At 47.7% G+C, this 13,094-nt stretch overlaps 1 protein-coding gene across 1 annotated transcript in view; it reads left to right on the forward strand.

Annotated features, from left to right (window-relative positions):
• Nucleotides 1-13,094, forward strand: part of RAB26 (RAB26, member RAS oncogene family) — a 1,605,669-nt gene that overhangs the window by 1,494,799 nt on the left and 97,776 nt on the right. The window contains exon 7 of the mRNA XM_069647333.1: nucleotides 820-876. Within this exon, the coding sequence (XP_069503434.1) occupies nucleotides 820-876 (57 nt within the window). The remainder of the gene's footprint in view (nucleotides 1-819; nucleotides 877-13,094) is intronic.

Raw genomic sequence — 13,094 nt, forward strand, 5'->3', positions numbered from 1 at the left:
TTTATCTTTCATTTTTCTTCCTTTTTCGTTTTTGTTGTTCTTTTGTGATGAATGTTTTGTTGATCTAGTCTCAATTTTAAGTGAAGAATGATTTCTGTTTGTTGATGTATTTAACGTGAGAAGTGAAAGGTTTACATAAACCAAATAAATAAATAAATAAATAAAATTATTATTGGTACACCGTTTCTAGCCGCTGGAGGTGGTCAGTCACCAGTAAAGTCTACTGGCAGAAAGTGGGGGAATAGGCTGATGAGGACATGAGAGTTTTAGGCGCAGGCCAGTATTTAAATATCAGGGTATCCCCTTGACCTAGCCCAGATGCCTAATGTTCCGATGAGAAAGAAAGTGGAGTTTTTTGGCAACTTTTTCTTCAGACTCTGGGCCACCTTTCACGAAGTGGCATTTTGCCCAATTGGTCCTGCCCCTCGCTGGCTTCTGAAGTAGTGGGGCAATAATTCGAATGCATATCACTATCATCACCCTATTTGAATGTAGTTCATAAATAATGCATTAATCCAATAAACCTGTGAACACAACCAAAGGTATTTCAGTTAAACAACTTGTGTCTGCGGTCATTTCAATCCTCCTGGCGTCGCTCACACCCACTGTGAGGCCATGGCCGCGCCGCGGGCCGCCCCTCAGAGTGTTTCTTAAACAGCCACGTTCCACAAGCTGGGGCTGAACGGAAGCAGCAATGAGGGAAGTGATTGATCATTTGGTGACCTGCGAGTGGCTCCGTTTTGATTAAGCCATGAGTGTCGGAGGGCTGTTCTTCTCGGTGGAGATTAATGGGAGCTTGCTTTCTCTTTCTGCTTCTAGGTGGACTCGGCCCACGAGCGTGCCGTGAAGAAGGAGGATGGAGAGAAGCTAGCCAAGGTAAGGCCAGCGGAGAAGCACTGCTCCCCAGATCTTTCATCTTTACTCCCATAGGGGCTGAGGGGCAGCGGCTTTGAAGCAGGGGTGTTCCTAGGTCTGGAAAAGATCCGGGGCTGAGCTAATGTCGGGACTGGTGGGACTCGGGGCTAGCTAGCATTTTGGTTGTAGCACATGAGCTTCTATCCGGGGCAACAACCAAAAGACCCGGGGATATAGCCTCCTCAGCCCCCCCAGCAAAGCCTCTGCTTTGATGTTCTCCACATTTAACACTGTACCCCGAAGGCCCACATGGATATGCACAGTAAAGACCACACAGGGAACCATAGGGGACCAGGGCCTGGAAATCTCAATGTCTGAGCACAAATGTGCTGTCCTAACACTCAGACCACCTCCTGCCCTTGAATGAATCGCCAGACTTTAGCTCTGCAGATCACACCTCCTCCAGGATATCACCCCTCCCCACCCCCTGACATCTACTGGCCTCACTTCTCCATTTGACCACTCCCCACATTGCCCCAACACCTTACAGTGACAATGTACAATTCATCATAATTCTCCCCACCGACTACATCACATTTCTGCGATTGAGCACACGTTCAACTTCTCACCTTTCACTGTCACATTGACAGCACGTGTTGGTATTGACCACTCCTTTTCCAGGCCCAGGCCTTCCTATAGTTGCCCCATCCTCCTACAGGTGGCCCCTGTTGGATCCGACCAGGCCACTTCAAGGTTTCACTCATAGAAACTGCACCAGCTGCCATGCATCCAACCCGTCATAGGACAGCTTCCTCCATGTGCTTCTACCCATGGGCATCTCCTCACACTGACCACACCCCTTATGAAGGCCACACCCCTCACCTACAGCACCTCCCACATGCGCCGCACCTTCTTCCACAGACCTCAATGAAATTCCATAAACCGTGTCATTCATACATCACCCAACCTGCGGCAGCATGTGACCCTGGCATGGTCATCTTGAGTACTAGACCGACTAGGCTGATGCCCAGGGTGCCACCGAGAAGATGGTGCCTAAATACATGTTTTACCTCTTCTGTTATGAACTGCAACATAGAGGTAAGCAAGCTATGGATCCGGTGGCTGCAGGAAGCCCTTCCTCAAATGTGAGGGTGCCCACCTGCGAACTACAGTGCAGGAATTGGTCTCTCCCACCCCCGCTCAACAGTGGAAGGAGTTCTACTTCCTCTTGAGATCATCCCTTTTTGGACTGGAATGGCACCAAGTCTGGGACGCACACAGGGGAGAGTGGCAGGATCCAGCCTTGATGAAACTGCAAGCTTCAGGACCAGATCACTCACCCCAGGTCTATCAAAGGGTTATTACCCAAATTGACCTTTTACAATTGACCTTTTGTCCTAATTGATCTAATTATAGTGGTACTAATTGACCTTCTGCACAATTGACCTTTGTAATATTTTAATTATTTTATATATGTATTGGGTTGGTTTTGGATTATAAATTATATAAGGGGATTGGGTGGGTGGTTGTCGGGGGGGTTATGGACTGGGTGGGTTGTTGCGGGGGGTTTCACCAGCATATTTGTCCTAATTGACCTTTTAAATTAGGTCAATTCTCCCAAGGTCAATTGTGAAAAGGTAAATTAGTATACAACCTTCCCAAGGCTCATCAACTTCCTAGCCCTGGCTCTCATGGAGGCAGATCATTGGCAAGCCCAATCAGACACCCAACATGTAAGGGCGGGACAGCGACAAGGAGAGGAGGTTAGGCATCTCAGGCGGGTGCATCAATAGGGACTCTAATGCCTTCTACCACAAACTATTAGAAATGGATAGGCCGGTCTCTGATTGCAGTAAATGTGTTCTTAGAAATTCATTAGCATGAATAGGTTGACTGATACAAACCCTAACCTTTCAAGTCATGCTGGCCCAGAGTGCCTCTGAAGTACTGACACCCCCATTGATGTGTTGCAGCATTTGCTCTCAACCCTTTCTACCCCCTCCTGCCCCCACCACCGCCAAGCAAGGAGGAGTGAGGCAGCAAGGGATTGCCAAGAGTGGGTGCAGGAAGTAGTTGTGGCTGGGCATGTTGAACCCCTGCACAAGCCCCTGTTCCTCCGCCAGTGCTTTGGTCACGAGTGAGGGCTGCTGGGGGCCGGAGGCCATGTGAAAGCAGGGTTTAGGTACATGTGGATGTTGGCAGGCTGCATAGGATCAAGCACCCATTCTCTGCCTGTTCTTTGCAAAAGAAATGTACAGTAGCCCTTTCCATGTTGTGCCCATTGTCTCTACGGGAGAAGCTTGCCTTGGTCATACCAAGGCTGTGCGTGTATCCCGTTTTCAAGGAAGATTGCAACGGCTTGACTACACCATACCCACAACCCTTTGTTTGGGAAGCTTGCACTGGCCAAGCCTACGATGATCCTGTACCGGCTGAGGAGGTACACTTGCACTGACCCTGCTTATGCAGTACTAGTGCCCATGCTGAGGGAAGCTTAAACTGGCCCTGCCCATGCTGTACCTGTTTGTGAATTTAGCTTTCCCTGGCGCTGTCCGTCTTGCAGCTGTATTGAGAGAAGCTTCCATTGTCCCTGGCCATGCGTTATGTGTTAGATTTGCGATGAGAGCTTGCGCTAGCCATGTCCATGGGGACCGGTTTGTGAGGGAAGCTTTGACTGTCACTGCCCATGATGTACTTCGTTAGAAGAAAGACTTGCACTGGTCCTGCCACCACCGTATATGTGCTATTTATGAGGGAAGGCCGCGCAGACCCTTCCCATGTAGTGTGTGCGTGTACGGGGGTGAAGGGTAGGCGTGGCTATGTACGCTGGTCATTATTTCGAACCATACCTAACAGCGTACTTGTTATCTGCTCCTGTCAATTTAATTTCTAACTCTGCCCGATCTGATTATTACTTCTAATCGTGTCTACATTTTAATTCTAACATGTTGTAAGAAGGTTTAAAACATGATGTCAAAACGGTGGTTTTGTGAATGTGGTGGAGACAACGCTTGTGAAGTGGCCAGGGCACATTTGGTGACGGGGCATACTATTGTCAGTCGGGGACATTTGGGGTTGGTGGGGGATAACAATGACCTTGTGCATAGTGTGGCAAACCTCTTTGCACCCACCCTGCTCTCTGCTATACTGTACTCTGCTATACTGTACCTTCTACTGTAAACCATAGTTTGTCCATCCCTCCTCCTCCTCTCTTTCGGGGAAGCTTCACCTCTCATTGGACAGGCCCTCCGCTTTGACCACCCCTATTCTCCAGTTTCACCACACGCCTCTGCTGCCGAAACTCAAATCCTGTTGCTACCAATCAAACCGCAGTCACAGGGATTGCTGTCAACAGTGGAGTCTAATACATTAATGCTCGGCCTGAGGCTACTTTGCCCTCAAATCTGTGAACTGGAGCAGAGTCAGATGTGCATTTGTGGCAAGTTGGGATTTTAGAAAAAGCGGGGGGCTCCTCTCACTGTACTATGTGATCAATCCTGCGGATCCCTTAATAAAACCCAGCCCAAAGTTCCCTCTAAGGTGGCCAAGGAAAGGCAGACGCTTCATGATCCCGACCTTGGGAGTGACGTACTGCAGGGGGATCACCTACTAGGAGACAAGGCCCAGGGAAGTGAGGGGATCCAGTGGGATGAGACACAGTGGGCCTCATTACAACTCTGGCGGTAGCCGTGCCGTTAAAAACGGCACAGCTGCCGCCAGAGTTGCATTTTTTCCGGCACCCGTGAATGGGCAAGAACCGGGTCATGCAGAGTTAGGGGGGGGCAGTACTTGCCCATTTTTGGGTGCTGGAATCAACGGCCTCCTCATCCCCATTCTGCCTGATAGGGTTGAATGGGGATGGGGACGTCGGATGCACCGGCACATGCAGAGTTGTGCCGGTGCATCCGACGTGCTTTGCTCGCGTGTGCCGGTCAGCCCACCAAGAAAAACCTGGCGGGCTGTCAGGCACCCGCAAGCACAGCCTGTAGTTTGGCAGCCCGGGAACTACGGTACCGGCATGCTTACCGGTACCGTAGTTCCCAGACCGCCATGCTTGTAATGAGGCCCAGTGTTTATCCTTGAAAGGAAAGAACCTTTTAATGATGCCAAAAAACAAAATGGCTTATTGTAGTTATGATATATTGGAACCACCTATGTGGGTAAAACAGTGTGACATCTTTACTTTCCCTCAGAAAAGAAAGATCATTTGAGACTTCTAAAGTAAAAAATCACCCTTACCCTCAAAGGTACAATGAAAGGAAACCTATAAATATTGGTTTAAACCTACTTCCTACCTCTTTCCAAGTAAACTTTAATTCTTCCTTTTTCAATGTATGTAAGAAAAATAACGGCATTTAGAAATGGGAAGTTGGCAAGAAAACCTAATTTTGTTTGCGACTACACACCCATTAATCCTATGACTACTGGGACGAGGAAGAGAGCTTATGAGCAATGTTGCTGTGTAGTTCAGTCCATCAAGCTTAATGATCCACTCCTGAGGGAAGCAGAGAGGCTTAAAAGGCCCCCTCAGGTGCAGGCCAGTAGTAGTAAAGGAAGATGGAGCTGGGGCTGGAGTGCGTGCAGCAGCGGTAATAGCAGAAGGAAGAAAGCACAGTGTTGGCAATCCAGGCAGAAGTGGGAGAAGCGAAGGAAAGCTGGAACTTTCATGAAGCAGATTTCAACTGCCTGTCCTGAGAGAGTCCTGTTTCCCCAAACTCTGAATTGCAGAGGTTCTGCAGCAGAAAGCATGAAGGAAGACTGCTTTTCCCCCATCTGATCCTAATTGCAGCGAATGCACAGCAGGAAGCATGCAAGAGACCATGGCTAGAAGGTTTTGTGAAGTTGAGGGCCTCAGTAGCTAGAGGAGCTCCTTAATTGCATGGGCAGACTGAAGATACCTTCAACGAGGAAGGGTGTGGCTAACAAAAAAGCCAGAAATCGTAGGAGCCCTACAACATGCGAAGGAGGAATACAGAAGCCGATGAGTGTTACCGAGCATTCTGATCCCCTGCATGAACAATGGCAGGCAACTGTATCCAAATAGAAGCACTCGATAAGAAGTCTGAAAAGTATCACTTGCATGCAAGCAAACAGTATTCCTTTCCCTCACGTAAGAGAAGGACGCAGTGAACCCCTTTAATTGAATTTTAAACTGAGAGGAAGGGTACTCTCTGAATCAATTATGGCACATTTTGAAACCAATTTAACATTTAAGTTAAGTGACTGAACATTAACGTTACAAAGTATAGAGAGCAAGCATTGCCCAAGCCAAGAGTGAAACAAGTGTTTCTTTAGCCAAGTGTGATACTAACCTTTCCCAAAGCCAAAGTGTGGCGTAAGCATTGTCATATGCCAAACAAGAAACAAGCATTTTTCCCAAGCAAAGAGTGTGCAAGTATTGCCTAAAGCCAAAAGAGACAGACAGCAATGTTCATAAACAAACTACTCTGGTTGCAGGGTGCAAAGAGGCAAAGGCAAGATTGAGGAAATAAAAGCTGGCTGCTTGGAATTGTTTCCTTGAAGATGATACAACTTACATTGCCAAATCCAATAGGAGAAAGAAAGAATTACATCCTAAGCGCTTTTTTGTTGGTGTTGTAGCAGACAGACACGTGCCTTGCTTACTTGAAGGTGTTGAAGTGCACTAAAGTGAATCTTGTCTTGTACAAAAAAGTTGTTTGAAGTCATAAAAAACCAGACTGTTGAAAAAGTGGTAATATTTTGATTTTCAGTGGATCTGAACTTCATAGACACAGTTGAATGTGGAACACTATGGGGCAGGCGAGTAGACCAGCATGGTGAAATCTTGCAGACGTTAACCTGATAAAAGAAAGGTTCAGGTGGAAGTAGAGGTGCTGTGAAGTCATCCTGACAAAGATAGAAGCTGTGTTTTATTTACCTTACCAGAAATCGTGTCTATTTTGAATCTAACAAAGAACTGTCTTTCTTCTTTGACCTTGTTGTGGCAAAGCATCTTAATCAGGAATAACACTGATGCTATTGGACGAAGTGAAAAGTCATTATTCAAGCTAGAAGATACACTTTTCTACTGTTTGAATTTTGGTTAATAAAACTTTCTTTTGACACATTGAAGGAACCAAGAACTGAATTAAGACTTTATTACCAACTCGGATTTCCTTGTTTCTTTTTGATGAACATTGGAACTGATTTTACCTTGAAACCCGGGGAAGGGGACTTCAACCAGGTTACCAAGAAAGACTGTGAATATCACTGTTGGTGTTGTTGTGAATTGCCATATATGTTTGGTGTATTTCATGTTTAAGTGTGAGGGCCAAATATCCTGTGTTAGAGTGTCTTCCATTAATTTTGATAGGCAGGGAAATCCTCGTCAGAGTAGGGATAGTGGGGCATTTGATGAAACTTATAAATGGCAACATTTGAGAAATCATCTAAAAGTTGTCTGCCTCACATTTCTGACCCCTTCACAACATCCAGTACCCGCACAGGCACACTTGTGCGGCATCCCTAGTGCATGTTTGAATAGTTGACCAATTCCTGTTTGGCCTTGCCTGACATGTTCTTTTCATAGGACCCACTCTACATGCCAAAGGGATAGCTACCCATCGCAACACAGTTCCCTTGCCTGTTGCTAGGTCTAGTGTGTCAGGGTGGGGTCTGACTGTTGTTTGCTCTGTACATTCGGCTTATGGATCTTACTGGAAACCTACATATCTTAGCTTTGCTGCATTTCTTTCCCACAGTCCTCTATCCTTCCTCTGCTAGTATTTGTTGTGAAGCACCCAAATTCCATCAATTCTTAAATTTGACCTGTAAAATGGTGTCATTCAATCTCACCAAACTTTATGCCTTTAAGACCCCACCGGCCAATCCCACGCAATTCATGCAGTCAATGGCCAAAACCAGCAGCATCGGTGTTGAGGGCATCAATGGCATCTAGGAGATGTTTATGGGTGGCCAAACTCAATACCACCTCTTCTTCCCTCTCCTGAGCTGCCTAATTTAGACAGGTCAGCTGCATCACATTTTGTGAGTGTGAGAAAGGCAAATTCTATCGAATGTGAGGTTAGACTCTGACTGTTACGTTGCATGCAGACAGGCCCGGCTGAAGATGTGTGGGGGCCCATTTCAACATGGTGGTTTGGGGCCCACCCTTTGCTTGAAGCGGAAAGCAGTCTGTGGCACCCATGGGGAGTGTGGGGAACACACATTATAATGGAGATAAAGATAAAATGAATAGCCGCCAATTATCACAAGAGGGTGAGCACGCAGGGAGCTGAAACACTGAATGCCCGCTACTAAATAGCCATGATTCCTTCTTTGTAAGCAAGTGGCTGACATGGAGGAACCAGTGTTGAAAGGCAACGAGGTGATAACGCTTCTTTTTTCCCCAATGGAAGTGACGGCCGGACGGGTTCTAGCAAACACAGCTTGTAAGGCGAGCGCCGCAAAGCGCACACTGCAAGCCCCAGAACAAAAGTAATATATAAAGGAATATATTGCTGTGTTATTAGACTGCTGACTGGCAGTATGGGGGCCATTGCTGGGGGGCCCACTGAGGTCCGAGGCCCCCTTCATTTGAAAGAGTTGAAAGGCCCTGACACCGGCCCTGCATGCACACCTAGAGGGTAACGAGCAGGTGAATTTCCTTTTGGTGCGAACGTGGGTATTTTCTGCTGGGCATGCAGCACATGAACGCCATTGCCGATTGGTGGATGAACACAGTGGAGTTGAATATGAGTGATCAATTACCTGTTTCCTGCTTACGGTCTTATTTTGAGGGCTGCTGAAAAGGTCACAGATCAGTGAAAACATGCAGAGACAAGATTGCATGGTGTGCTTTCTCCAATGCGGTCAGGTTTTCACCCCAGAACAGGGCATGACGGCGAAAATACCCTCCTTTCAAATCTTAGTTGATTTGGGTGTAGAGGCTCCAATGCCTCTGAATTTGCACCCTGTGTTTATAACCGCAGAAAGCAGATGGACTCCATAAGGGTAGATTGTAATGAAGGGCGCTGCATTGGTACATGGCAGTAGCCATTGCCAAGCATTTCCCATCCGGGGTGATAAAAGGCACTGCAGCCTGGGAACCAACTGGATTCCTGTGCCGTTTAACCCACCCGGATGTAATTGATCCACATCTGCAAAAGTGGCACTTATCTGCATATCTCCTTAAATAGTCGAGCGCAGCTTTCTGATTTTCTGATAAGTCTCACTAATTAACACACCTTTGTGATGTTTCCCATTCTAAGTGCTGCCTTTCACTAGTGCTGTAATGCTATGAATTTCACGGTTTAGGACGTTTTGACCGCATGCAAAAGTTTGCATGGTCAAAAAGTCCTAAAAATGCTACAGTATAGTGAGCGGGGATTGCCGGGGAGACCCCGGCAGCCCCCGTAGAATGTAATGTTTTCGCATGAGAAGGGTGCGAACTTTTGGTAGTTTGTACCTTTCTCATGAGAACGATTTGCCCGCGGTAATTTCAGCCGCGGGCAAATCACTCGAATTTGAATTTCACTACTGTAGCCCTCAGATATTTCTTTTGCAATGTGTGACGAATAAAGTTCTGGAGTACCAGTAGTCCTGGGGTTAATATCAGTTTCTAATCCATCAATCAGACCCACATCTGTAGTACACGAGAAGGGATTTGAACTGATTGGATTAAACAAGCAATCAATTAAAATGATAAACCTCTGTGTCCAATTTTGGTGGCGTGGACGGAACGGCAGGCTTATCTCCTCTAAAGGTTGTGGATCGTTGGTTATTTACAAAACAGCCAAAATACAATGATTACCCAATGATAAAAGGAGTGTCCAGTCAAGGTTGTATACAAATATCTACTTTATTATTATCACAAGAGACAATCTAATAACAGTACTACATACAGCCCACCCTGAAAAGGACTGCAGAGAACAGATAGTTTCTAAGAAGGAAAAGGGATGCACTCTGGATACTGACAGGAGGGTAGATGGTATGGTTAATAACCGCAATCGTTTTTTTAAAGGCTTCTTGGCTTCAGCAAAAAGGGAAAAAAGGATCTTAAAATGTCTCTAGAGGCCTTCTAGGAAGGGCCAGCAGGACAGAACCACAATGAACCTTGTGCTGTAGGTGTTCCTGGTGCTTGACAGCATTGAGCCGGCTTCTGGCACTTTTCCGGCTTCTGTGACTGAGTTCGAGGCGGGAGTGAGTAGCAGGTATCAGGTGGCAAGACGGTTCAGCGAGTGAAGCTTGGTGAACGGCTGCAGACTGGCCTTCCCGGAGACTCAGGGTCAGGAATAATTGTCTCAGTGCTGATCAGCAGGTCTGAAGCACTGGTTGAGACGTCTCGGGTTCATTCAGTGACTGCAGCTTGACAGCGGTAGCTGGAGGCTTGACTGCGGTCAGCGTTGCAGGCGGTTGTGGATCAAGGAACTCGACCGACTTGAGAATGTAATTTAAGGCAGACAGCGGCAGATGCTTGTCGTTGCACTTGTCCTCACCTCGTCAATGGGCTTGCGTTGTCCTTTAAGGCAGACGGGCCAGAGCTAGGGAGTGTGTTGCAAGTAGCTGCCTTGTCCTTGGTTTCGGGTTCAGAGACCCTCTGGCACTCCCTGTCCAGGGACCCTGCTACAGAGCCTAGCAGGGCATGCTGTGGGCTGGCTGGGTACTGGCTATGAAGCAACCGAAAGGTTCTTTTCTCCCTGTGATCCCTGGGAGAAGTTAAGGGGAGGGATCTAGCTTCCCTCTTTGGATGTTCCTGGGACCCCTACCAACAGTTTTCTGTATGTGTGAGTTCATAACTAGAGTGCTTTGCAACAGGAAACGGTAAGGGGGTCCTACCGGAAAAAGGGGTGTCCCAGAACCAATATGGCGGAACCCTTCTCTCAACAGAAAGAGCTCTGGGCTCACTCCCCTGTGATACTAGGTCCCAGCCACCTTCTTGTCTGCTGTGATCAGAGTTTCTCTAGTTAATGGTTTTCCGTGTGTGGTTCCTTTTTAAAGTGGCAGATCTTGCTTGAAGATGCTGAGAAACACCAGACTCTCTGGCTTCTGCAGAGCCCATTATTATAGCTTATGAATGGGGTCCCCCTAGTGGACGTTGTCTACTTCAAATAGACTCAGACATGTCAGTTCATTGTCATTAATACTGAGAGGCGGGAGCTGGCTTCAGTTTGACACAATTACATATGAAAAATTTGTTGTGTTTCCTGTCTCCTTTGTTATCCTCTGCAGCCAGGCCCCATGGGAGCCTGTTTGAAGTACCCTATATTGGTATGTTCATCCCTGCCACAAGCTGCAGGGCCAAACAAAATAGTATAGTGATTCCATGGAGCCTTTTTCAGTTAGTCAGTTTGTCCATGGCAGGGGAAGCTTTTCCCCCTTGTTAGGATGACATTGTGCCCTCCTCTCCTGTTATATTCCAACTAAATATTACAGGAGCTGACTGTGCCTGTAGGCTGTGTCCATACCAGAGTGCAGCGGTCTATGTGTTTGTCGTGGTCTGAGCATAGGAAAATGTGTGGATTAGCCCTACACATTTCCCTGAGGCAGGTCTGCCATCATCCATTTACTTAAAAATGTCTAAAAAACCCAGGCGAGCCCACGCCCACCATGCGATGGTCAAATTCCTCACAGAACGGCAAGTAATAAAATAAAGTTTAAAAACAAAATTCCACTAAGTGGACTGAAGTGGTGAATGCAGTCGCATCGGTGGTCTCATTTCTTGCTGTTCCCCCTGGTATGGCAGGTGGGGGAGAGGGCTAAAGGAGACCCCCGGAGGATTTGGCAAATTGCCATATCTTCGCGATGGTCCCTGCCTCACCTCTGGTGCAGTCCTGTTGGCATGTAAGCATTTCCTGGAGCAGTGTATGTTGAAGATGGAGAAATCCATCGAATGCATCAATTGGAGTAGAGCAGGTAAATTGATGTCTCAGTACTTTTGAAAGTGGGAACTCCCCGAGCTTGAGGAAGCATGAGCTCAGGGCCCGGGGGACGCGATGGGACGACAAAGCATATCCCTCAGCTTTATTCGGATGTCCTGCCCTCCTAATCCTCTCCCCTTTCCTCAGTTTAAAACGCAGTTCCCATCTTTGAGGTACCATTCCCAGGTTGCACTAACGATGCCGTTGCTTTGGCAGCGGTGGTGCCGTGTCGCCACATTGGGGTTCATTTACCAAGTGCCCGGAATGTAAATGAAGGTGCTCTAGACGGGCGTAAAGGTGGTACGCCTGTCTTAACATCACCATTCATGCGCCAGCAGGGGTGTTGCTGTGTCTGGAAAAGATCCGGGGCTGTGCTAATTTTGTGACTGTCGGGACTCAGGGCTAGCTAGCCTTTTCGGTTGTAAACCCTGAGTTTTTATCCGAGGCTACCACCAAAACACCTGGGGCTAAAGCCCCCTCAGCCCCCCGCCCCCAGCAACGCCTCTGTGCGCCAGGGCATTATTGTGGGTTTTGGAGGCGGACGGGGGGAGTCAGAATAGGAGTTAAGTTTCTGCCTCCCATTTACCCTCTGCCTTGAAAAACCACTTTGTCTTATGCCAGCATGGCATTTTCATGCTGGCATGAAACTAATGGATGCCTATGGAATCTGCCTGCTTTTTACACCAGCTAAAAACAGGCGGTTTCCCTTGGAGACCATTGTTAAAGATGCCTGCTTCTTCTGCCATTCGGAGTGCAAAAGGGAGGCATAATGGCACTTCTGCCGCCATTTTACAACTCCCTTTATCCACACCACAGGGCAAATGATGAAAATTGCCCGGAGTGGACCTGTTGGCACAGAAGTGCAGGCCTAATCAGAGCTGTTCTCTGACCAAATTCCTGAAAAATTATCTCTGTGCAAACGCTTTGTGGAGATAGGAGAGAGCAGAGCAGAAAGGCACCACGCGATGAATTGGAAGGACCTCGTCCCGTACCGGACATGGCTCTGTACAACTCGGTCCAGCAACGAGGAAGTGATTTTTTTTAATCCATTCTCAAAAGAGCCTCAAGCGAAAGCTTCCCAGAAGAGGATTGTACTCTTTATTAAATGTCTGGGTGCTGGGGTCTTGGCGCTGCCTCGCTGTTTCCTAATGAACCCATGCCGCGAGATCTGCTGAGGCAGCGTGCTTCGTGCAGGTGTGGACGCAGTAATGGCCCCCTTATTAACGACGATGAGGAGGGCGCAAGAATGCGCCCCGAGGTGTTGTGCTAAAGGAAGGTGCCGCACCACCCCGGGGACCGAATGGCTGGGCAGAGCAGCAAAAGGATTAGGCACACGCTCTGAAGTCCGCCTGCACCCTG

The sequence above is a fragment of the Ambystoma mexicanum genome, chromosome 2q, assembly GCF_040938575.1.
Source record: "Ambystoma mexicanum isolate Mex_15411 chromosome 2q, UKY_AmexF1_1, whole genome shotgun sequence".
Taxonomy (NCBI): Eukaryota; Metazoa; Chordata; class Amphibia; order Caudata; family Ambystomatidae; genus Ambystoma; species Ambystoma mexicanum.